At 30.4% G+C, this 25,684-nt stretch overlaps 2 protein-coding genes across 4 annotated transcripts; both read left to right on the top strand.

Moving 5' to 3' along the window:
* Nucleotides 1-11,445: 11,445 nt before the first annotated feature.
* On the top strand, nucleotides 11,446-16,541 carry LOC103493091 (endoglucanase 6-like). The gene is made up of 9 exons (XM_008453716.3): nucleotides 11,446-11,841; nucleotides 11,924-12,136; nucleotides 12,796-12,996; nucleotides 13,497-13,586; nucleotides 13,752-13,916; nucleotides 14,557-14,841; nucleotides 14,951-15,299; nucleotides 15,388-15,450; nucleotides 15,698-16,541. Exons 1-9 carry the CDS (start codon nucleotides 11,647-11,649, stop codon nucleotides 15,994-15,996), a joined length of 1,860 nt encoding a protein of 619 aa, XP_008451938.2. The 5' UTR covers nucleotides 11,446-11,646; the 3' UTR covers nucleotides 15,997-16,541.
* Nucleotides 16,542-17,327: 786 nt separating this feature from the next.
* Nucleotides 17,328-21,907, top strand: LOC103493092 (uncharacterized). 3 transcript variants are annotated; one of them, XM_051087117.1, is made up of 6 exons: nucleotides 17,328-17,706; nucleotides 18,203-18,357; nucleotides 18,624-18,841; nucleotides 19,356-19,965; nucleotides 20,690-20,947; nucleotides 21,255-21,907. In XM_051087117.1, exons 1-6 carry the CDS (start codon nucleotides 17,537-17,539, stop codon nucleotides 21,359-21,361), a joined length of 1,518 nt encoding a protein of 505 aa, XP_050943074.1. In that variant the 5' UTR covers nucleotides 17,328-17,536; the 3' UTR covers nucleotides 21,362-21,907. The 3 variants fall into 3 exon arrangements, with proteins under 3 accessions (XP_050943074.1, XP_008451941.2, XP_008451939.2); XM_008453719.3 differs by having other exon boundaries at nucleotides 17,329-17,706; nucleotides 18,189-18,357; nucleotides 20,447-20,947; XM_008453717.3 differs by having other exon boundaries at nucleotides 17,330-17,706; nucleotides 20,447-20,947.
* The last annotated feature ends 3,777 nt before the right edge of the window (nucleotides 21,908-25,684 follow it).

Genomic DNA, 25,684 nt, shown 5'->3' on the forward strand with positions numbered 1-25,684 from the left:
ATGAGCGGCATTCTATCGTTGGCTTTGTTGGTTTCGTGTAAATAACACGAATGAAATTTGTTTCTCTCAAGACTAAAAGAACGACTCCTTTTTAAAAATAAGAAATTCTACCTACCAGTTCTACCCAAACCAAACTTATGCTTTTGAGATAAGATGATAAAGTCAATTATTTGTGATCAGTTGTAAATCATAATATGATATCATATCATATCATATCGTCCCAAAGTTCATTTTTTAATGCTTATGTTTTTTAATGAATATCGTAGCTTTTCTTTTTTTTTTTTTTTGGACTAATGTAAGGTAAGAAGAAAATAACATTTTGGTTAAGTACGATTGTTTTTGTAATTTTGCGTTTTAGTTTTCTTTTTCTTTTTTTAATTATTTTTTTAATGCCCGACCCTGACGAGTATTATTTACCTCTTATTTTTCTTCTTCAATAAATTAAAAGTTCTCTTTCTCAAACTTTTAAAATTTAACCCAATCCAATTTCATTCTAAAATTATCCATTTATACACTAAACCAATGATTATATATATTTAAATTTTGAACTTTGAAGTTGTATTAATTAAAATCTCAAACTGATATTTGTATCAATTTAAATCATAAACTTTTATAAATCCATCAAATTGAACCCTAAACTTACACAAATATATCAATTGAAACCTATGTGCATTCAATATGATATAATCCATAGTTTAAATAGATACAGCCACGTAAGTTTGAGGTTTAAATAGACACTTTTAAAATTTCAAAGTTTAAATTGTCATGGGTATTAATTTAAGGTTTAAATTAATAGAATCCTCAATGTTCAAGATTTAAATTGATATAATTAAAATCTATATCTTTTTTCTAAAATTTATTCGATTTTGTTCATATATATTCACTGGATTAATTTTAACAATGCTACTGTCCAAAGTTATTATTTTTTTTCATTTATTAAATACTAAAATTTATTGCAAGAGTATTAATAGTTAAGATTTTCTTTTAAGAAACAAAACTAGCATTGAGCACTAAATTTAAATTTATTAAAGTTTACCGTTAAAAATACAAAATCTATTAAGCAAATGTTAAAATATATGAACCAAAATGATATTTTAAATATAAGTTGTATTATAAGATCACGAATATAAGTTTTTAAAATATTCAACGTGATTAATATACATGTTATTATATATATAGGTTACAAGCATTCTCAACATTAGTCCGACCATATAATGAGCATTAGAATGTGGACCACAAAATAATTTAACAATGATCTCTATTTAACGTTAGATCAACTTGATTAGTATCTATTAAACAGATTAATTGGTCTCTAAATATATTTTCATATTACACTTGCTCGATGACGATAATAATAACAATAATAAGTTCATTCAACTCTACAAGACAATCTAATGTTATGAGTCTATTAAGCTAAAAACTACCTTTATAGCATATTAAATATTTTCTCATTTCAACGTCTTCTTTACGATCTCATTTGAAAGAAATATTGTTTAAATATGAACTTCATTGTCATAAAGATCCATTAAAATTTCAAATGATATGCTGACATTTCTATGTTTTTTAAATATATATATATATATATATATATATATATAAAATATGTAAAACGTAAACCGTTAAAATTAGAATTAAAAAATAAGTAGTGATGGAAGAGGGAAAAGGAATCAAATTTCAAAGTTGGATTTGGATATGAAAGAACAAAAAATTTGGGCCCTCCAAAATCAATGGCAGTTAAAGTGTGGAGGACAATCTTGGAAGCTTAATTCAAGGGATTTTTCCCTTTTTCTTTTATTTATCAGTTAATCATATTGGAGAGGAACTTTAACCCAAAAAAAAAAAAATCACTTAATAAAGATATTCCATATTCTAAAATATCACTAGCCTCGAATCGAAAAATTAAGAAGTTGACGAAGAGTACACATAAGACCATTTTATAGAGATCTGTAAAAGTAGTTAGAGAGGTAGTAGAGTGTCTTTTTCTATATATCATATGGTTGAGTGGACTCAGATTCGAGCAACCATGTCTTTGTTGTTTTTGCTTTAAATTTTTTGCAAAATTTTAGGGGTTGAAAAATATGTGATTTTAATTTTTAAATATCAAATTCATACGAAAGAAAAAAAATAAAGCAAAGCTTTTCATATTTTTCTTATTCTCCACCCCGATTATCGGTTATTACTTTCTTTTAGTTTATTCAAACACATTCTCTCACCCTACTCTTTAATTACAATACATTCGGGAAAAAAATCCACTCGAAATTTAAATGGTTAAAATGTCATTATTTTTGTATTTGTTAAACTTGTAAATTTTCACAAATGAATTAATTTAGATAAATTCTCTAAAAACAATCAAAACAAATTTTATACCATAAATGTGTTTTTACTTCGAATGTTGTATTTATAAAACGGACTACTAATATTTAAATAAAAACACAATAAATATAGAATCTCGCATTGGAAAAATAAGCAACTTAAGATAAACGTGTTACTCCTCTCTCTCTTTTACTATTAACTTAAGATAAAACACAAATATACCAAACTTTTAACTTAAATAAGTAAAAAGAAGTTTGCTCGAGAATTTATAATAAAAGTCGAAAGAATTGTTCTATTATTAAATGCATAATAAGACATTGATGAAAAACTATACCATTTTTATAAAAGAAGAATTTATAATCTTTAAAATAAGACCCTAAAGTTCCCCAACTGCTTGCAATATAGCCTATAAATTAATTAAATTTGTTCCCTACCTTAATTTTATGGCAAAATAAAAAAATATATATTTATAAGCATAATGAAGAAGGGGAAATTAAATAGTTTGTGGGGCTCAAGGCGTGTTCTTTTCATCAATTGTGAACCAATCAAATTCATTTCCTTTTTCGCTTTTTGCTTTCTTGTTTTTATGTTCTTATAATTATAATTTTTATTTCTAATCAGGACCTACACACTTCCATATTTCCAACTAACCCCCCCCCCCCCCCCCCCACTCTTCACTATTTATATTATTTCTTCCGACTTTTAGGTCACTCATTTATTATTATGATCCTATATAGTTTTTTAAAACTTTTGTTCGTTATTATTACCCGTCTTTTTTTTTTAAAAAAAAAATATTGTAATCTAATCTTTGAACACGAATCCAAGATCTTTGTTAGATTTATAGAACTAAAGAATTATTTTTCTTTTTTGAAAAAAACAAAATGAGACAATGATGTTAGATTTTAAATGCAATCTAAGTCGATACAAAACTTTTTAAAGTTAGTATAACTAACAGATTTCAATTAAAAAGAATACCCAAGCTTACATATATAGCCTAGATTTGGCCTTTCATAAATTTATATATACAAAAGCTTAAGTTATGTATTTATAAATAGGGATGAAGTTCTCTAGTCTGAAGTTGTTAAATCTTTTAGGTGTAAACCCATAATGTGTTAATTAGTTCTGAAATTTGACTTTTCTTAACCACGAGTCTACAAATGTCTTGGAGTTGAAGAACTTCGCACACTCCATGACTCTTATTCTTTAGGCCAAAAATATTATTGCTTCTAACTACTGATACCATTTGAAGTTAATTAAATTACTAGTATCTCTTGATAAAATAATTTGGTTGTGATAGTCATGATACACATAGATAGTAGTCTACTATAAATATATATTTTTATTATTTTTAAATATGTTTGTAGCTCTAAAAGTATTACGATCTAAAATTTGTGTTTAAAATTTTATGTCACTTTTTTCTTTTAGGGAGAGATGTATTTGAGGAAGAGGATTGTGTTTTGAAGAGTCCCTTTAATGTGTAAAATGCAATAATAAGAGGTAGCATTGGATTGAGTTATTGACCATTACATTGTTACTTTCAAGGTGAAGGCATGGGATGTAGAATAATAACAAAGTGCCTTTCAATTATTTGTTAAATAATTGTGTTTTTGTGAAGCATGCATTTTATTTTATTATTTAACCAAAAAATATGATTTGCTTTTTTTAATGATATATATATATATATTGTGGTTGACTCAGTCAACACTTTCTTTAAAATTACTCTTCTTGCCTTCTTGGAGTGAATGAAAGTGGGAAAAACAATTCTCAAATTTCCACAAATTAAAAGTCAATCATTCTCTATTTTCTTTTAAGGTAATTATTTAGTTCTTAAAAATCAAAATTATTTCCCTTAATTTCTTACTCTAGGTTTTATCTTTCTTGTTGATTTTTTTTTTAAATTTCATATTAAATTGATAAAAAGTAAATAATAAAACAAAATTGGTTCGTGAAAATATTGTTTATAAGCTTTATTTAAAAAAATTAAATTAAAGTTAAAAATGAAATTACTTGAACTCTTTAAATTTAAATTTAGAGGGAAAATATAAAATTTAAAAATTTAAAATATTTGGATTTTCCAACAAAAGAAAATTATAGAATAATATTTGGTCAGTTATTCGTTACCAACCTTACCTAGAAAATGAAGTGACGGTTTAGACTTTGATATTTGAATAACAATATTGATGTTATATATATATGTATGTATATAGTTCTTTTTCTTTATCTCACATCTTCAAAAAAGTATTTAATTGGTTAAAAACCTTATTCATCTCTCTATTATTACTAAAACAATGTTCGTGTAATCTTTAGGTTGTGTAACAATTTAGTTTCTTTATTCTAATAAATAACAATTTACTTTTATGTTTTTAATACGTGAAAAGTTAATATTTATTGTAAAAATTTATAGAATTTAATTCTAAAATATGCATAAAAATCGATTAACATGTATAAAACTATTTAAGAAAAAAACTATCGAAACTCTAGATTTTCAATGTTGTGTTCAATAGATTAAATTCTTTTAAAAATTTAATAGATTATCGGTTATATATATACATTTAATTGATTGTCAAACTTTGTCAATTTTATTATATAATGGATATCTAATTTAATAAAATATATTTCTTAAAGTTCATTCTCACTCACACAAAGTAGATAGGTTTAAATGTTTAAACTTGGTGAAGTGGTTTATTGAACTTCACCTATGTTTGGGATAAATGTTTAATTATGACATTCATTTAAGTACGATAATTTTATTTTATAATTGTATTTTTTTTTTCGATTCATTCCCTCGCTCTTTATTATATTGCTTATCGTTTTCTATTATATTAAAATAATGTATATTCTAAACACAAACTATTATAACTAAAAAATAACTATAATAAATTAACTGTAACGACAATTCAATGTTCCAAACACATTTATGGACTATTTTGAAACGAAATGTAATCCAATAATCCAAACTCGTGTTTGTATCGAGTGTTTTATACTCAATTTGTAATATTTAATTTTTTTAAAAAATATTTAAGATATTGAAATAATTTGTTGGTTTGTTTGGTTTTTTTTTTATTATTATTTTCAAGAAAAAGAAGAAGGGTGATGTAATAAAATATTTGTGGGGAATATGGAGGGAGTTGAGAGGGTGGGGAGGGGAGGGGAGGGACAGCATTGAAAAGCAATCGTAGGTCTATCTATCATTCCCCAAAAGGTAACATGCCAACGTATCTTTTCCCAAATCCCCTCTGGGCCCCCCCTCCCATTTCTCTTCCATTCTCTTCACGCGCCTCCTCCTTCCAAATTCTTCGGATTTATATGGGGATGCATGAGTTACTGCCCTTCCTCCCTCTTCTTCTTATCTATATTTTTAATCTCTTTTAATTCCTCTGAAATCACTCTTCTTTCTATCTATCTATCAATTTGTAATAAGAATTATATATATAATAAATTACACTTTTATAATTCATAAATTTACTTCTTTTAATCTTAAAATTATTTCTTTTTTTTTTTTTTTAGTTTGTATAAACAAAAATGCCAACATTTGGTCCATTGGAAAACATTTTTCTTATTCTATTCTTTTTTGCAAGCACTTGGGAAGCTTTTAAGGATGCAACATGGACACCCATATGCCTCAAACATTCTTATGTATTTTTATACATGCATTTTGCTTCAAACTTTAAATAATGTGTTTCTATATATAAATAACATACACTATTTTCTTATATTATTGTATTCAATAATTCTATTCATTACTTTTTTTTTTTTAAAAAAAAAAAAAGCAATTCATTCATATTTATTATTATTCTCTCTTTTCTTTTCCCTTCCTTTATTTGGTTTCTGAAAGGTGATTCCGAGAAAAGTGACTTTATGTTTTTCTAAAACTTAGTGATTAGTAACAATAATTTTTTGGGGGATAATATTGTTAGTATATGGTGTTAGGTTATTACAGTTTTCTATCACTTTCACTATAATTTTGTCCTTTGCCTTTTAATCTGAGAAACTTTAGCCATAACTTACCCCCCAAAAAAAAATGTTACATATATTGATTTATATAGACTTGGTATAGTTTATAAGTGTTGCTAAAAAAAAGGAAAAATATTAATTTATACTTGAAATTATGGGATTGTATATGAATTTAAGTTATGAACTAGTAATTATATTAATTTAAATCTCTTTCCAATTGTATCAAATTTACGAGATTGTATTAATTTAAACCATTCCTTATATTTTATCTGGATATATACTTACAAAAATTGACAACTTAGATTAATACATTTATAAAGATTCGGGGTTTAGATTAATACACTTCTGAAAATTCGATATTTAAATCGATACAACTATTAGTTTGAGTTTGAAGTGATACAAGTCTCAAAGTTTATAGTTAAAATTGACGTAATTGTAATTAATTTAAAGTTTAAATTGATACAACTTCATAGTTTAGAACAACAACATATTTAGTATAGTTTTAAGGGAACTCAACTGGAAATATTATCAATATTAGAACTAGCCCTAGTAGTAAAATTGTCTCCTAATCACATCTAGGCCTAGGATTAAGTCTTAGTAACTAAATTTTTGGATCCGTCTTTGACTTGCGATACATAAATATCAATTAAAGAAAAAGACTTTCAACCCAAAAGCATCTAAATATTTGAAGTATGAGAATACACAACTTTATTGGCAGCATCCTTACTTCGTTGACATTTAATTTAGATTCTTATCTTTTAACTTTTCTTTTTTCAGATTCCAAAACAAACTACCCTAATTTTTAAAATTCAAAAATAAAAAAAGTTAAAAAACCTTACCACGTAGCAACACAGTGATAATAAAATAACATAGCCTAATATATTTGGCATTGGGGTTAGGGCTAATAGGCCCCTCAAGTTTCAACAAACTACGATGCTTCCTTTTGAAACCAAACCATCACTTTTCTTCCTCGAGACCATAACAATCTTCTTCACTTCTAACTTCAAAAATTAATTTACCATTCTACTCTCTATCAACCCTTTATGCCTCTGTATTTTAGAAATCTATCTATCTAATCTGACCTTTCAAGCTTCAACTTCTTATTCTTATTCCACTTCACCCTAAATGACGAAATATCATAATCGTGGAAGTATATTTATTCCACGTTTAAAAAGTAAAGAAAATATAAAAAGAAAGCCCGTATACCTTTAATTTCAAATCATTTCAGTGAAAGACACTTTAAACTTAGGTGTATTGACTACCGTTAAACTTACTTTTGTATTCTTTAAGTTGAGAGTTGAATTAAAGAATGTGAGTCTAATGTACAAAAAATGTAAGAGAGTGTTCTTCTATTTTGTGTGGTTCTAGTAAGTTTGAATGTAGTTTTCTTTCAAATTTGGAATTTTTTTTTCTACGTTAATTCTTTAACGATTTTTGTTTTTATCGTTGTCATTTTATTTCTCTCTTATTTTTCATGAGAAATTTATCTCGAACAAAAATCTATAAGAAGACTCATTTGTCTAATACAAAGAAGATTTCTCAACATGCCAATTTGTGGTTGAATGTCCTATGGTCTATGGGACCTTTTTTTATTGTCTCTTTAGTATAATAAAAAAAAGTGATTGGAACCACACGGTCATCAACACAATTGATTTTTTTTTTTAAAAAAAGAAAAAAGAGTCAAATATGAAAGGTAATAAACAAAATTCCCTACTAAGAATTATAAACGTGTAATTTAAAAGAAAAAATAAAGAAATAAATTAATAGAAAAAAGGGTAAAGGGTAAAGGGGCAAATGGTAAATTTATTAAAATAGGAGAAAATTAAATTAAATTAAAGATTCTTAAACATTTAAAGAGGATTTATTAAATAGTAGTAAAGACAACCTCCGACAACAGGTAAGAGTAGAGGCAGAAATAGATAAGCAGCCGAGACCGTCACACAACCGGCGTTAACCGGTCATCACGGGAGGTTGCCGGTTTGACCCCATTTGACGTGTCAGGTGGATGCTGTTTTGATTTAATTAGAAGTTAAATGAAAAATATAATATGTTTCACTAAGTTCTGCATAATTAGAAGAAAAGAAAATTAGTAATGATAATAATAAAGCTCCAAAAATAGAAAATAAAAGAAATATTAAAATGAAATAATTTGGTTAACCTCTTTTTTCGTGTAGACCGTTGATTGCGGTTAGGAATAAAGCAGTCTGACAAGCACCGATCTTTTTGACCGTATCTTCCTTTGTCATTTTCCTTCTTTGCCCCCTCTTTTCTTTTTCTTTTTCTTTTTCTTTTTTTCCTTGTTTGTCATTTAAATTTCAATACTTTCTTTTATCTATTATGTATAAAAAGAAAAAAAAGAATAAGTCATTTTTGTAATATATCTATTAATGTTTAGTTTTAGTTTTCTCTCTCTCTCTCTCTCTTTATTTCTTTTATTTTCAATATCTCTATTAAGTTAATTTTTATTTATTGAAAATGGTTATTAGTATCCATGATTTAGAGAAAAAAGAGCCAGAAAACCTTTTTGAAAATTACTTCTATAAGATCAAACATACACGATAATATCAAACATACACGATAATCACCACCGTTCGTCTAGCTTTTATTGTTCCTACCAAGATATCTTTAATTTTGAATTGTACTTTTATTTGTATAAGTTCAAATATGTTCATGTAAAATAATTTATATTTTAATATTTGAAAAACTACTTGATTAACTCGTTTATTTATTTATTTAATTTTACTTCAAAATATTGTTTTTAAAATTTTTAATTCTTAACTAAACTTTTTATTTTTAAAAATATAAATATCGTAACAATATTTCTTGTATAGTTTAATTTAATTTGTATGTAACGCATTATTGACTTGATTGTTTAAGTCAGATAATACTTAAATTAGTAACAAAGAATAATTTGAATTCTTAATTTAAGATAAATATATGAGACTAAATAAATTTCTTTGTTCAACAAAAGAACAGAAATACCTCGCCAAATAAAGCATTGATTTTTGAGTCGTGCAATAACAAAAAAATAAAAATAAAATAAAGGGTAAAATTTTGACTAAGACATTCCATGTATTTTATTATATGAAAAAATTTAATTTGTCCAAAATCATAAAAGAATACATAGGATTGAATAGACAAAATTGAAAAATTAAAGATGACTCATGATCATTATACAAATTTTATAATTCATAAATATTACATAATTTCAAATGGGTTTTTATTAATGCAAAATTGGTTTTCTATAAACAAACAAACAAATAAAAAAATAGCTAGTTTCTTTCTTGCAAGAAAACTTTGTGGAAGCTTGTCTTCTATATATCATTTTTGTTCTGTTTTGGTAAACAAAATTTTCTCTAAAGATGCCCTTTTTTTTCCTTCCAAAATCTCCAAAATTAAATTAAATTTCTCTAAAATTTAACTAGGAAAGGCTCAAAATAACTAAAATGATTATAATTTAAAAGTTTTCGCACCACATATATCTTGAAAAGAAAAATACGATAAATTTTACTTTGGAGTCAACATGTTGAATTGATTTTCGGAAATTATGTATTAAAAAACGTAAATGTAAGGTATAAAGAAAAGGAAGAAAATGAGTATGGTGATTTTATTAGTATATTTTTGTGCTGTCGGTGGAGTTTGTATAATATAAATAAAAAGAAATGAATATTAGCAAAAATACAACTAAAATGTGAATAAAAAAACAAAAACAAAAATAAACGGAGCGATTGAGAAGTGATGATTTGTCGGGTTGTCGGGCTATTGAATCCTGAATACAGGTCACCCTTCGTGTCCGGAAGGCAATCCCTCGAATCACGCTAATACCCCTATTACCAAACCAAATTACAACACCGCCACAAATGATATAAAACCGCCGGACTTTGTTTTAAATGTTAAACCCAAATTACAAATACATCCTACCCTCTCGTTTAAGAATAAAAACGATATAAAAGTTTTGAAATTGCGTTTATGTAACTAATAGAAAAGTGTTAATAGTATTTACGATAGAACTAGATGGTTATTATAGTCTTTCATTAGGTGTTGTAAAAAATATCTTTAAAATATAGTGTTAGTTGAAATTCAACGATTAAACTTTTATTTGTGTGGTGATTATTTCAAAATTAAGATTTTCTATTTGTTGGGTTTAATTTCATTTTATTTGTAAAAAACTAATTTTCACGTGTAAGTTGGATTTTGAAGAATATAGAAAATATGAACTCTTAATTTGAAATTGGAAAAAAAAAAAAAAGGTTTTCAAAATCAATTTATATATAAATATTATAATAGGCTAACCTATTGAGTTGGTTGCTATTCTCTTAAACCATCCTTGAAAATTTCAAATTTGATTGCATGAAAAGGGTGTATTTAAATGAATAAAACTAAATACGAGAATGAACACTTAAAGACATGGTTAGTTTGATTGGAGGATTAATTAATTAGATTTGTTTCATATAAACAATGTTTATACATAGTCAGTTTTTCTTCCTTCTAGACAGCAAAAAAAGTAGCTAATAGGTTCTAAGTTAAGGAACAATCCCCCTCTACCATTGTTGAATAAATTCTTGATTTAGATTTGTAATTTCCCAAACAATTTAATTAGACATTAATTCCACACCGACCTACTTCTTAAGAACTTAGAACAGCCACATGCCTTTCTTTTTCTTTCAACTGTTTCCCATCTCTTATAAAATATTTTTTTTTCTATATATATAAAAATAAAACATACAAAAACAAAAACAACCCTTACAAGTTGCATTTATTTCTTTTTTTTCTTCTTCTTTTAAATGTGATTTTTTTTTAATTTTTAAAATTAACCATCTTACACCATATTGACAAAATCTTGAAACAAAATGAAACTAGTAAAAACCTTTTATTTTGAAAATGTGTGATAAGAGAATTAAAATGACCAAACTAATTTTTCTTTATGCATATACCAAAAGTAATACAAAGTACAAACATTCTGTGAAAGTGAACAAAAACTAAAAACACTCTCACATTTAAAATAATACATCCAAAATGTATATAATTCAACCATTAAGAACTTATAATATATTCATTTTTTTTCCAAAATCAAAAGGTTTAAATTATGTTTGAAATAACTATATGTAGTGTGTATGATGTTGAAATATATATATATTAATTGATTAAAAATTAGGTTCTATTTTTACCTTTGGGGGTCCTTCCAAGTTCCCTCCAAGCTTATATAGTGCTCCCATCTTCTCTTCCACTCCCCCACCCCACACTCTCCTTCTTGTTCTTCTTCATTTCTCTCTTCCCCTGTTTAGGGGCTCTCCTCCTCTGTTTCTAAATCGATTTATCACAACTTTTATCCTGATAAATTCCACCGGCATTGCCATTTCCTTCTCCCATTCCTTCAAAATGGCAAATCCCATCTCCCCCATTGCTCTCTTTCTCCTACTTCTAGCCCCCTCTGTCCTAGCCGGCCATGATTACGGCCAAGCTCTCACCAAGAGCATTCTCTTCTTCGAAGCTCAGAGATCCGGCTACCTCCCCCACAACCAGCGCGTCAATTGGCGAGCTAATTCCGGTCTCCAAGACGGCAAGGCTAGTGGGGTAAACCCTTTAAAACCCTGTTTGGTTACTCAGAAAAATCGATCGGGAAACTTAATTTGGGGATTTTGTTTGTTTGTTGTAGGTGGATCTGGTCGGAGGATACTACGACGCCGGTGACAATGTGAAGTTCGGACTTCCGATGGCGTTCACGGTAACGATGATGAGTTGGAGTATTATTGAATATGGAAAGCAAATGGCCAGTAATGGCGAACTTGGCCATGCCCTAGACGCCGTCAAATGGGGGACCGATTACTTCATCAAAGCCCACCCTGAACCCTATGTTCTCTATGGAGAGGTAACCTTACTTTTTTTGCTTTTTAATTCAACAATTTCAAATTAATCAAACCATCAAACTTTGATTTGATAAGTGGGTCAGTTCAACGTAATTTTCTTTCATAATGTTAGATTTTATTAGGTAGAGATGTTTTAATTTCTAAGTTGATTGTTATGAAATGATAGTTCTATCAATGTTTTAGTGACTATTATGCTTCACTAGTTAGAATAAAATTCGTAATTATAATTAGGGGAAGGACCCTAATATCTATTTTCTTTTTTTACGGATATTTGACTATTTTAGTGAATTAAACACTAACTTGTCGCCTTGTTCAAATGTCTTATGTTAGTTGTTAAATTTATTAAAATATAAGTGTACGTATTTTAGGGGTGATTTGTAAATTGCATAAAAGGGAGGGCTTTGATTTGTAATTAGGCTTAATTTGTGTGTGTGTGTGTTTTTAAATTAAAATTATGAAAAGGGGATTAAAAACATCAACGAAATGGGATTTTAGGAACTTTGTTTGAAAGTTTCTGTTATTAAAATTAATAAACATTTGAAATTAACGAGCATTATCTTTTGAGAATGTCAAAAAGTACGTTAGATTCCAAAAATTTGTGATTGGTTAATTTGTTTTTGGGTGGAAAAATTAAAAGCAAATTGATATACGGAATTATTAGGTGGGAGATGGGAACACGGACCATTACTGTTGGCAGCGGCCGGAGGACATGACGACGGACCGCCGCGCTTACAAGATCGACCCAAGCAATCCCGGGTCGGATCTCGCCGGAGAAACCGCCGCCGCTATGGCTGCCGCCTCCATCGTCTTCCGCCACTACAACCCTTCCTATGCCAATGAGCTCCTCTCCCATGCCCGCCAGGTTAGCCAATTTTACCATCTTAATTTAAGGCGTAGGCTAGCGATACCCCACAGCACATGATATTATTAACTACCGCAGTTAATAGGTTTATTTATTGCGGTATTAAATGCTGTTGTTCTTTTTTTGCTTTTCATAAAAAGCATTTATTGTGCAATAAAAAAATATATTCAATTGAAAAAATTGTTTTAAAAAGAATGTTTAAGAAATGTTTTTGTTAACTCTTAAATTAATTTGATTAAATTATAAACTTAGTTTTAGTCCACATGAGTTATAATTATAATTTAGTCTGTGGAGTTAATTTAACAAATTTATTTATAGTGAATAAAAATTGGCTTTTTAATATATTCTTGGAGAAAATAGCATAAAAATAGGCATGTGATAGAACTGTCGGTGGGAACTGTTTGGGCATGTGCATGTGGATGTGAAGTTACGGGAATGCCATTGGAGAGATTTAATAATTTTGTTTTTTTTTTTAATTAAAAATCTATTTTGTTTTTCAGCTGTTTGAATTTGCGGATAAATACAGAGGAAAGTACGACAGCAGCATCACTGTGGCTCAGAAGTACTATCGATCCGTTAGTGGATACAATGTGCGTAAGCGTATCATCGTTCCCCTTTTCTTGGGCCTTTCTTCTATGGAAGCCCATTTCTTTGTTATTATTTATTACTCACCTACCCCTTACTTATGGGTTATTTGCAACGTTAGCCCTCGAAAGGCAATGGAATGATGAGATTTTTGTAACTATAATTTGCAGGATGAGTTATTGTGGGCAGCAGCATGGCTGTATGAGGCAACAAACAACCAATATTACTTGAATTACTTAGGAGAAAATGGTGACTCCATGGGAGGAACTGGTTGGAGTATGACTGAATTTGGGTGGGATGTCAAATATGCTGGTGTCCAAACCCTTGTTGCCAAGGTTTGTTTCCTTTCTTTTTCTTTTTCATTTTATTTTTTTACAAATTTTTACTCCTATATATATATACTTAAAACTTTAGGATAGTTTTTGATACCGATCGTAAGTGTGTGGAGTGACCACTCTTTATTTGAAGCTCAAACAAAAATAGTTAGCGCTTCATCCTGCTATAACCTACTATTAGCTACAATTTACTATTTCAAACTTTTTTTTATTACAATATTTATTATTTTCTGTTTATTACAGTGTATGACTTAAATATAAATTATTATAATATATAAAGTAGTATAATATATATACTATAATAATCAACTCAACGCTCTCAAACACTTGTTAGTTCATACTTATATGTCAAAATTGGTAAGGAAATGCTTTGAAAAAGAGAATTGAGACTCTAATGAGCTATTAGCACAAAATTTAAATATCGAGTAATTGCAAGCATATCTCTTAAATTTGGTGTGGTAAAAATTGTGCCCTCAAGCTACAGTTAAGTAAGTTTTGTTGGGAGGGTTTGGTTGTTGCAATTTGTGTATTATAGATTTATTAATTCTTAAAAATTGGAAACACAAAAGTATAGAGATCCCCATATTCTTTTAAAAGTTGAATGTTGAGTTTAAAGTAATTTTGATGTTGGTGATCACAGTTTTTATTGCAAGGAAGAGCGGCTCACCATGCGCCGGTGTTCGAGAGGTACAAGGAGAAAGCTGAAAATTTCTTATGTTCTTGCATGAAGAAAGGCACTCGCAATGTTCAGACCACGCCGGCCGGTCTCATCTTCCGTCAGAGATGGAACAATATGCAGTTTGTTACCAGCGCTTCTTTCCTAGCCACCGTCTACTCCGACTACCTTTCTTCCTCTGGCGGAAACTTGAAGTGCGCCGCCGGGAATGTCCAGCCTTCCGAGCTTATTCGCTTTGCAAAATCCCAGGTACCTACATTTTTCTCTTCAAATGGGAACAAATAGTTTTTGATCTTCAAGGTCGATGTTTGTTAACTGTTCGACGAATTGCCTAAATGGGGTTTTGATTTTGAACCAGGTGGATTACATTCTTGGGGACAATCCAAGAGCTACGAGTTACATGGTGGGATATGGAAACAATTACCCACGACAAGTCCACCACAGGGGATCTTCCATTGTTTCAATCAAGGTCAATTCTGCCTTTGTGAGCTGCAGGGGTGGCTATGCAACATGGTACACAAGAAAGGCAAGTGACCCAAATCTTCTCACTGGTGCTCTTGTGGGTGGACCTGATGCCTATGACAACTTTGCTGATGAAAGGGACAATTATGAGCAGACTGAGCCTGCTACTTATAACAATGCCCCACTTCTTGGCATTTTAGCCAGGCTCAGTGGTGGGCATAGTGGCTACAATCAGCTCCTTCCAGGTAATTGCCTCATTTTGATCATCAGATTTCTCTTAAAGCATTTTCAAGTACAATCATGGCATTGAGCATCCTCTTGTTTTCTCTCCAGTGCTTCTTCCTCCAGTTAATCATCCAGACCCATCTGCACAATCCAAGACACTTCCATCTCCAGGTATGATGGCTTTGCAATTATTTGGTTAGCTTAGAATACTTTGCACAGATCATTCTCTATATCACATGAACTGTTTGGTACTTAAGATGTCCACAACAAAAGGTTCTCCATACCAACGAACCGAAATGGATTTAAGAAATAGTTGTGGTATAAAGCTGATTTAATTCAAGAAATAGAAACTATTAGGATGAATGACTAAATTGGTCATGGAAGGCGTAAATTTGACAGAAGAGCCTGTTTTTTGCAGTATCGTCTTCTACCCCAATTACCGTAGAGCAGAAGATGACGACTTCCTGGACTGCTAAAGGAAATACCTACTATAGATACTCTACAAAAGTGACCAACAAGTCAGCAAAAACTCTCAAAAACCTGAAACTTTCGATATCTCAACTTTATGGCCCTCTCTGGGGGCTGGAGAAATCTGGTGAATCATATGTCTTCCCATCTTGGCTTAACTCATTAGCTGCAGGAGAAAGCCTTGAATTTGTTTACATTCACACTGCTTCTCCAGCCAAAGTCTCGGTTTCCAGCTACACTCTCTCCTAAATATGTGGGAAGAATCTTGGAAACCAAATCAAGGCAATACAGCATACAAGCTTTTGCGGTTCATGGAGTGGTGTAAGAATTGTGCAGTTATAGATAGCGAGAAAGTCAATATTTACGCGTGATATGTATTTGCTTAGGTTTTTTTTTAGATGCAATTAGGCCAAATAATGGTGCTGAAGTTTGGGGGAAGAAAGGAGAGAAGAGAGTTTGAAATGGTGCTCATCCTCTTTCTCCACCCTCTTCAATGCTTTATAGACAGAATGAACAGCTGAGAGTGTCAGAGAAGGCAAACAAAGATGGCTTCTCAAAGGATTTGCAAGAGAGTTTTCATTTCTTTCCTTGTATTTCGAATTAGCTTTATGTATCTTTTTAGATGTGTGATTTGCAACATTTTCTTGATTCACACTCAAATGTAGTTTGTGAAACATGGTGTGCTTTTGCTTATCTTGTTCTCAAGATATTGTAAATTCATCACTATACACCCTTTGTGTTACTTTTATGGTGAAGTGATTTTAATGGTTTGAAATGTTCTTAAACCATTGGGACATGCCTTCTAAAGTTTTTTCATTCAAAGTTATAATATGTTCAACTTCAAAGTTTTAGCCTTCTCCACGTTTGACCCAAGTATTATCGTAATACGAGGATTAGTAAATCCATCTCTCACTTTCATCTACCAAAATCGGCCACCACGAACTATTCCACTTCTCTTTTCTCTCACTCCATCAAGGGTGGAATATTGAATATCCAAATGTTGATCAATCTATGATATTTGATGTTTTTTTTCTAATCTAAGAAAACAATAATTTCACTGCTGATAAAAGGATATTTGAGGTAATTATGCCATTGTTTAAATAAAACTTTTCGTATTTGAGTTAGTTTTAGCAATTTTTGAAAAATGAAAATTAGAATAAAAATCTAGAGATAAAATGGTATCTTTGTATTAAAAGAACACGAGGCCAACAATTTTACATAATTATTTGTCATCGTTATTTTCCAAATATATTACTCCTCAATGGAAACAACACCTCATTTTCTCAAAATGATGAAAACTCTACTCTTATGAGCAAATTAAACTTAAAATAAATAAATAAAAAAGGGTATAAAAGAAAAGTTCTCTTCAAACCTCAAAGTCAATTAGTGATTATTCAAATAATCATTAAGAAAAAGAAGGCAATATGAAGAGTCACATATTTATTCCAAAAATGTAAAAATAAAATATAATTAATATAACAAATAAATAAAAATGTTTTCAAATATAGCAGATTATTAAACATAATATTTGTAATTTCTTTTTATAGAATTTGTGTGATTTAAAATCAGTTCTCTTTTAATTGTACTAAAAAAAATTGAATTTAATTAAGTACTCCCGAACATGGCAGAAACAACTAAGAACAGGTAGTTTCAAGGTTCCTTCCATGGATGAAGCAAGAAATAAATTGACTTTTCGTCTTGCGGCTGCCAAATTTAGCGATTCGGAAAACGAACAAGACACGACAGCAGACCTCTCCGATCAAACGCAACGCTGAGATCAATCTAAGAAATGGAGAATCATCTGGTTGAACTCTGCATCAATTCGGCCTGTCGGTGCAAGGAGAGTGTCGAGAAATGGCGGAGGCAGAAGCGGAGCCTCGAGCGCTTGCCCTCTCATCTCGCCGATGCTCTCCTTCGCCGTTTACATGCTCGTCGTCTCCTCTATCCTTCTCTTCTCGAGTATGTTTCCGCTTCCTTTTTTCTTTGCTCCAAAATCTAAATCGAGAAATGTCTCTGTTGAATCGCTGCAACCGTATATGCTTGAATTTTTTATGTTTCTGGTTCGATTAAGTGGAGTGATTAATCTGCCATTATTTGCATCAAATTGAATTCTATCGCTTTTATCCATGAGTTTGTGATGTATATGTCCAAGTGATTCCGTCGCTTGATACTTTGCTAGAATTGTAGATTACTTAGTTGTCATCAATTTCAGCTTAATTCTTTATTGAGATGCTGACAGTCGACCTCAATTTTGTATCGACTGGCTTTTAAAACGTAGCTAATGAGGTGAAAGCAGCTTATGATTTTTGGCATTCTTTTCCATTTTTCCTCCATTATTGCATATAGAAATCTTATTCTTCTATTTTTTATTTTTATTTTTTTATGTGCAATACTTTTGGCAGTGTCGATGAAGTTTACTTTCTTTCCTTCTTTGAACTTAGATATTTAAATGCAGAGTTTTCAAATATACCATAGAGGTGGTCGATCTAAGTGGTGAAAATGCTGTTGATTCAGAATGGATGGCCTACTTAGGATCATTCCGTTACTTGCAGTCATTAAACGTTTCCAATTGCCACAGGCTTTCAAGTTCCGGTATATGGGCTATTTCAGGTATGTTATTAGAGAACGATACAAATGTGGGTTTGAAGGCTGAATTGTAAGTCACAGAAGGTTTTTTGGTGAAGTGATTCTAGCCTATCGTAACTTATCCACGGGACTAAATGAACCCTGAAAATTTTGTGTTTATTTTTCATGAAAAGAATACATTTTATATTATCTGTCTTCCTTTATCTACTCCGAATATTAACTAGTCCATCTAAGTTTAATTGGCTGCAATCTACTTAAGTTTGATAGTTATGCCATATGCTTGTATATAGGGATGACTACTTTAAGGGAGTTGAACGTTTCTAGATGTTTGAAAGTTACTGATGCTGGAATTAGGCATCTTTTGTCCATACCAACATTGGAAAAGCTATGCATTGCCGAGACTGGCATCACTGCACATGGAGTTGCACTTATTTCTTCGCTAAAAACATTGGTGTTCTTGGACTTGGGTGGTCTACCTGTCACTGATCAGGCTCTGAGCTCTCTTCAGGTATTTCTTGTTTCTTTTCTAATGAGACAATTTGTTAACGAGTCTTGCTGTGAATCCAAAATCTTTTGTCCGTGGACCTGCAGGTGCATGGTTCACACCTTATGTTTCTTGCAGTGCTAGCACAGTAACACATAGACATTCTCTTCCCTCACTTGCATGCCTACACGGTTGATAATTTTGAATATTTTTCTGCCCATTGGTCCTATTTTATTTGGTATTGGACCACTATTGGATCTGTGAATGACATAGGACATTCAAGTTATTTTTTCTTCAATTGAGGTTTTCTCCCACTTGATGTTGACGATTGGATAGCATAATAGCTTCTATAACAATCTAGTATACAGATAATTAAATTGCTATTTATCCACTTAAACTCAAGCTGACTATTTAGTTTCTGAGTAAATTCTGTTTATTTATTATTGAATCTATAAAATTTTATTTCCTTTACTTGCACTTCATATTCTTAAATGAATAAATTTTAGTTTTCCTCGGTTTCTGTTCCATCCTCTTTTAGGTGCTTACAAAATTACAATACCTTGACCTTTGGGGTAGTAAAATATCTAACAGTGGATCCGATGTTCTGCAAATGTTTCCAAAGTTGAGTTTCCTGAATATAGCTTGGACAAATGTCACCAAGTTCCCCAACTTGCCTCATCTAGAGTGTCTGAACATGAGCAACTGCATCATTGACTCTACACTTAAAGGGCTTGGTGCTAAAGTTCCTCTAAGAAAGCTTATTGCCTCTGGAGCTACGTTTTCTAATGAGACTGAAGATCTGGGATTTGTTGCAATGGATGCCCTATATTATCTGGACTTTTCGAATGCTTCTCTTCACAGATTCTGCTTCTTATCTCATATGAAAGCAGTAGAACATTTAGACCTTAGCTCTACTACCATAGGAGACAGTTCGGTTGAATTAATTGCATCCATTGGAGAAAATTTGAAATATCTAAACCTCAGCTGCACAGCAGTCAGCTCTTCTGGAATTGGAAGTTTAGCTGGAAAAGTATCCAATCTGGCAACTTTGTCACTCTCTCATACTATGGTTGATGATGATGCCCTATCATATATGAGTATGATGCCTTCCTTGAAGTGTATTGACCTCAGTGAAACAGACATCAAAGGTACTCTTTTGTTCTAAAAAATGCTTCGAGTGTACCCAGTCAATTCATATATGCTGCATTTTCCCCCTGCTTCATTTCGTGTATGTTAAAAATACACCAACTCCATTCGCATTCTTATTTTGCATCTTTTTTCAGCTATGGTGCTGAATACTTTTATGCTCCTGCGGGGAAAGCTAATGTTTCATCTTAATGACAGCCCACAACAACCTTGTGTAGGTTTTATGTGGGTGGCTTCCAATGCATTTATATCCAATTTGCATTACATGAACTGAATACTAGTGGAAAATATTTAGTCTTCATTCTGTGCTACTTGATGAGAGCAGAACAAAATTTCTCTGGAAACTACTCTCCCAATATGGGAAATGGGAAAACCAACTGGGAAAATTACGACACCTATTATTGCCGATACTTTTCACCATGGTTCTTTAAACTATTTGAGAAGTTTGGCGTCTTCTAATCTTTTTTACCCCGTAAATTTCAGGTTATATACACCTATCAACTCCAGAGACAGTTAAAATTTTCTCATTGACAGAATTGCAAAACCTTGATTGTTTAGAAATGTTGAATCTGGAGCATACTCATGTCGATGATGAATCTCTACGTTCATTATCAAGATTTCGAAAACTGAGTCACTTGATGCTTAGAAGTCCCTCATTTACAGACACGGTTTTGAGCTACTTGTCAATTTTGCCAAATCTGAAAACTCTCAGCATTCGTGATGCAGTTTTGACCAATCAGGCATTTGATACACTTAAACCTGTGGCAACTTTACAAAAGATTGACTTGAGAGGTTGTTGGCTCTTAACTGAGGGTGGTCTTTCTGTATTCCACAGAAGATTTCCACAAATTGAAGTTAGACATGAACTTTTTCACTTCTCATCCAATCCGACTTCCACTGATCGACCTTCAACTCATTTTATTCCGAAGAAAGTACAACTGAACCAGACAAGCAGATCTACCGGCATGTCACCATATTTTGTAGGTATGTAACGTGAGAAATAATACACGGTATGGTTTTATCTCATCATATATATCATGTATTCATATATACTGATATATTTGCTCTATGATATTGACAAAAGAACAGATATAAGCACATGTTCTTTTATGGTGAAATTTTGGATTTTCTGGTGAAATTTAGAACATTCAATATAAGTATAAAATTAAGGAAAATAATGGAAGAGATGTCAATTTGTAATCCTTGATTCTATGTAGGCTGGTGTTTAAAAGGTTATTTAAATTCTTTCTTTCTTTCTTTCTTTGTTCCCTTCTTCTTCTTTATCCAATAGATCAAAGGTTGAAGTATAGCAAAGAAGAGCTACTTGCCCTACAATTTTCTTCTCTGTCCCACGGTTCCACATCTGTCCCTGAAACCGGTCGGAAATCTGATACCTGAAGAGCTTGAAGTATTCTAAGAATTGAATTATTGGGTAATCCTATTCACCCTATTGATGGCTTAAGTTTATTACATTTAGATTGTAGTGAAGTTTTCGTTGCCCCTTGGGACATGTCAATTTGAATCTTAATTTTGTGGATGCTGGGGGGGTGATTGGGGTGGAAACATTTGAGGTAAGAAAGGATGGAGATCGAATGAAAGGGAGAAAGGTTTCAGTAGAGGAAATGGATAAGAGGTTTAAAAAGTAGAAATTTGCAGTGGAGTTAAACTTATTTGTTTAAAAGAAGGGGATGAATGTTCTTGGGATTTTCCATAGCTTGTTAGATTCTAGGAAGGTTGGAGTCAGTGTTGTAGAATATTAAATTTATTCCGTAATTATTATTATTATTATTATTATTATTATTTCCAAGTGGGGTAAAATGAGGATTGAAACCTCCTCCGTTCTCCAAAAAAGAGTTTGCTAAGTGCTTTTGTAATCTATGTACCAAAGACAGTCTTCTCCCACGTTTTTATTATATGGAAACTTAGTTTTCTTTTCTTCTTTCACGAGTTTGTTGATGTCTTGTATTTTCGTATTATGTGAACGGAATGAATTGGTATATCATGTCTACATCTTCTATCCTTACCACAAATATATGAAATTCTCGTTTTCAATATATATCTTACTAACATGATCATAGTTGCATAAAGTTCGTAATATAGAACTCGAGAAACAGGGTTGGATTCTTCATTCCTATGTTATGTCAAAACTATACAATATCTCTCTCAAGAGAATAACTGCACTTTGTTTTTTCTTGTATTATTTTACATTTTACTTAATGTCTAAGGAAAATATATTACTTTATTTTATTTATTACCAAATTTATATTTGTTCAATGCAATTCATTATTCAATAAACTAATCACCACAAACAAAATTTATAGTAGTATTAGTAAAAAGAAAAAGATGAAAAATGTTAAAATATATTTTTAAGAAAAAGATGAAAATTGAAATATGTAAATGAAATGAATCTACATTAGAAGTATATCTTTTTTAAAAAAATATATAATAAAATATGTTATTTTGACCGAAGTTTTAAACATATATTTTTGTGAAAAAAATTGATGATCAAACAATTAAAATGAAAATTTAAATGTTAATAAATAAATAATCAAATTAAAATAAAAAATGTGAAGTTGTAGGATTGAAAATTGGAGATTGGGATATTTAATATATATATATATATATATAATAAAGAAGGTGTGTCGTGGATGGATAAGTCACTGAAGTCGTGGTGGACTCCGTCCACAACTTCATCTGGTCGTGGATCGGATCCATGACTCTACTATTCTATTTTTGTCATTATTTTTTCTTTTATCCTATTTTATGGAAGTATACGTTAATTAACTATTTATTATTGTTAAAGTGAGATTAGTCCAATGATAATTGAAATGACCTTTTACTTTTTTAGGTGAAAGATTCAATTCCTTATCTTTACCGCTGTACTAAAAAAAAACTATTTAGAAATTCAAAATGTGAATGACTCAAAATCTATGGATATTGAAATTCATTTTTAAAATAAATGGAGTGTGATATTTGAACTATGTGAATTAAGCTAAGTTTTGATGGACCATAAAGTTAGATCTAGCCATAATTATATGTTAAAAATAAAAAACGAGTTGGAAAAATATAAAACCAAAACAAACAATTTAAGTAAAACTACAAAGGTTAAAACTGAAAAACAGAAGAAAGCCAACTGAAGCTGAAACTAAAAATAACATAGCTCAATTATTATTTTATTTTTGTTTATTTTCCAAACACATGGTTTCGACTTTAGAATTGCTATTCCTTCTAATTTCACCGACTTATAAACAAAAATAAAAATACTTAAGTCATGTTTACTGATTCATGATGAAAATTGAGAATTTTATTGACATATCAATTGTAATGTCTCAAGCGTAAATATAATTGAATTTCTTTTGAACGTGTTTACCTAAAGTTAAATTTTTTTTCAAATTTACTATTACTGCTATGGTTACCTTTACCATTAAGGGTTTAGCTGTAATAGTAACGGTAAATGTGTCAAAATTCATAGTTTAACAATAATGATCGAAAAGAAATTGAGGCATGCGCAACAAAAATATGATCAAATTGTACCATAATTGCACTAAGTTAACATGATAAACCCTAAAATAAAATCAAATTAGGGTTTAGTGATTATACCTTTGTAGTTCCTAATTTGCTCGATTCTTTTCACAAACTCAAATCGGACCACCACTAGCGTTGACCTACTATTCTCCAGACTCAAAATCGGGTTGTGGAACCCAATGAGTCAAGGATTTGAGAGAGATAGAATTTGGAGGTTGTGCTTAAGTTGAGAATCGAGAGGAGAAGTACTCTTTTTTAAGAAATTGATTTCAAAGAACCCTTTAAATACTTAAAAAGTCTAAAAGACTTTTTAAATGTGAAAAAAATCCTTTAAATAGACAAAAATTATGCAACTATTGTATGTCTAAACTCACTAGAGCTCAACATTTCACATCTCATTAACTCTTCGTGGGCTTTGTGTTATCACCATAAGTTTTCACATAGTCCACTAACGAGATAGTGTAATTATCCACCAATGCACTATAGTTTGGTGTTATCACTATGAGCCTCCACATAACTCATTAGGAGTGAGTGGAATTATTAAAAAAATGTTGCTCCTACAAACTTTAGTCAAAGGGTAAAATAGTCATTTCACCATTTAAGTCAAAGTCAAACTTTGATTTTTAAAGTCAAATGTTAACATTTTGACTTTTACTATTTGTTCATTTTGACTAATTCTGATCTTTCGAGCATGAATTCACACCCATTTTTTTTAAATTCATACCACATTTGAATTTATAGTTGGTCAAAGTTTAACTTTTCAAAAGTTTAACTTTTCAAAGTCAAAAGCCAAACCCTTTGACTTTTTTCAACTTCGATTATTTACATCATTTTCGAGCTTTTGAATATGAATTCGTACTTATATTCTTGATAATTAAATCAAATTTAAACATAAAGCTCTGTCTAAACTGATAATCGATCGTTGTATCACATATACTTGTAGGTTTCTCTCTCCTTACCTAATTTAAACTATTCAAACTAATACAACATATTGTTTTAAGTTTATTCCATATGAGCTAGCAGGGGAACCTAATGGATCTATAGATCTCATTGGTTCTAACAATCTGAGATTAACTGGATAAATCATTTTAGATCGAGCTAATCAGCATTCATTAACTAACAAGTCATTCAATTAAAGTTCCATTATTGCACTCCCCTCACTATAGATATATTTGTGTCTATATGATATAACCATGATTAGTAAGCTAATTCTTCATAGGTTGTTAGTAATCTCGGTTGGATCAAAATATCGTTTTACCCTTGAGATTACATCTTGCTCCTTAAGTCCCATTGATCCACGATTGAACAATTGGTTTAAGGTCTAACCTATAAATCAAATCTCTCTGGTCAATGAGAGGGTAAGGCCTCTTGTTCAAGACTTGGATTCAGTTCAACCTATATACTAACCTTATAATGGACAATAGTCAATTCCGTCTTGCATTCTATTTTCCCAACTATTCACCTAATCTTACCCCTAGAATGGGAGGTTTTTGGGTCAACGTTGATGAATTGACCTCACCTATGCAAATCTAAGGATAATCCTGTATGAACAAAAGTTTATAGTTAGTTTAAGATTAAGATTAAGTTATGTAGGTCATCAATAAACGAAATAATTACTTGTATACAGTAAATGATGTTATAATGTAAAAGAGATGGACTATTTCATGGTTCTGATCTTATACAAACTCTTTACATAGGATGCTCTTACTTTCATATTTCCAAATTAACGATTTATGATCACATTATTCGTACTAACTATAAAACAGGTCGGATCTATAGTGTTCCCAGAATAAGACGTCCAACTTTATTTATATATTATAGACCATATAGGCTATATATTCGAACTCGATCTCCACGTTTATGTCTCTACATAAAATCAAGTTTATTCAAAATAGCCTCGAAACCTTAGTTTATCAAATTCAATAATATAGTATTCAATTTCACTAATAATTACTTAATAACAATTTTTATTGAATATAATATGATTTAAGTTACAAACTACGAATTTTAGGATATAAATTATAACAATTCTAACCATGATCGTAACTATAATTATAACCGTAACGATAATAGTAACAACAAAAATAACAATACGATCTAATTTTTAAACATAATTTAATTGATCACCTTATGTTCGTTATTAAGATTACGTTCCTTGATTGTGGATTTTCGACTGGTGCCAACCAGTCAGTCTGA

Source organism: Cucumis melo, chromosome 7, assembly GCF_025177605.1.
Source record: "Cucumis melo cultivar AY chromosome 7, USDA_Cmelo_AY_1.0, whole genome shotgun sequence".
Lineage (NCBI taxonomy): Eukaryota > Viridiplantae > Streptophyta > Magnoliopsida > Cucurbitales > Cucurbitaceae > Cucumis > Cucumis melo.

Coding starts and splice junctions, on each gene's coding strand:
- LOC103493091 (XM_008453716.3), top strand. CDS start 11,647: ATGGCAAATCCCATCTCCCCCATTGCTCTCTTTCTCCTACTTCTAGCC. Junction 12,997..13,496: donor TCCTCTCCCATGCCCGCCAG/GTTAGCCAATTT, acceptor TTTGTTTTTCAG/CTGTTTGAATTTGCGGATAA. Junction 15,451..15,697: donor CAAGACACTTCCATCTCCAG/GTATGATGGCTT, acceptor TGTTTTTTGCAG/TATCGTCTTCTACCCCAATT.
- LOC103493092 (XM_008453717.3), top strand. CDS start 17,537: ATGGAGAATCATCTGGTTGAACTCTGCATCAATTCGGCCTGTCGGTGC. Junction 17,707..18,202: donor CTCTATCCTTCTCTTCTCGA/GTATGTTTCCGC, acceptor ATTTAAATGCAG/AGTTTTCAAATATACCATAG. Junction 19,966..20,446: donor CAGTGAAACAGACATCAAAG/GTACTCTTTTGT, acceptor CGTAAATTTCAG/GTTATATACACCTATCAACT.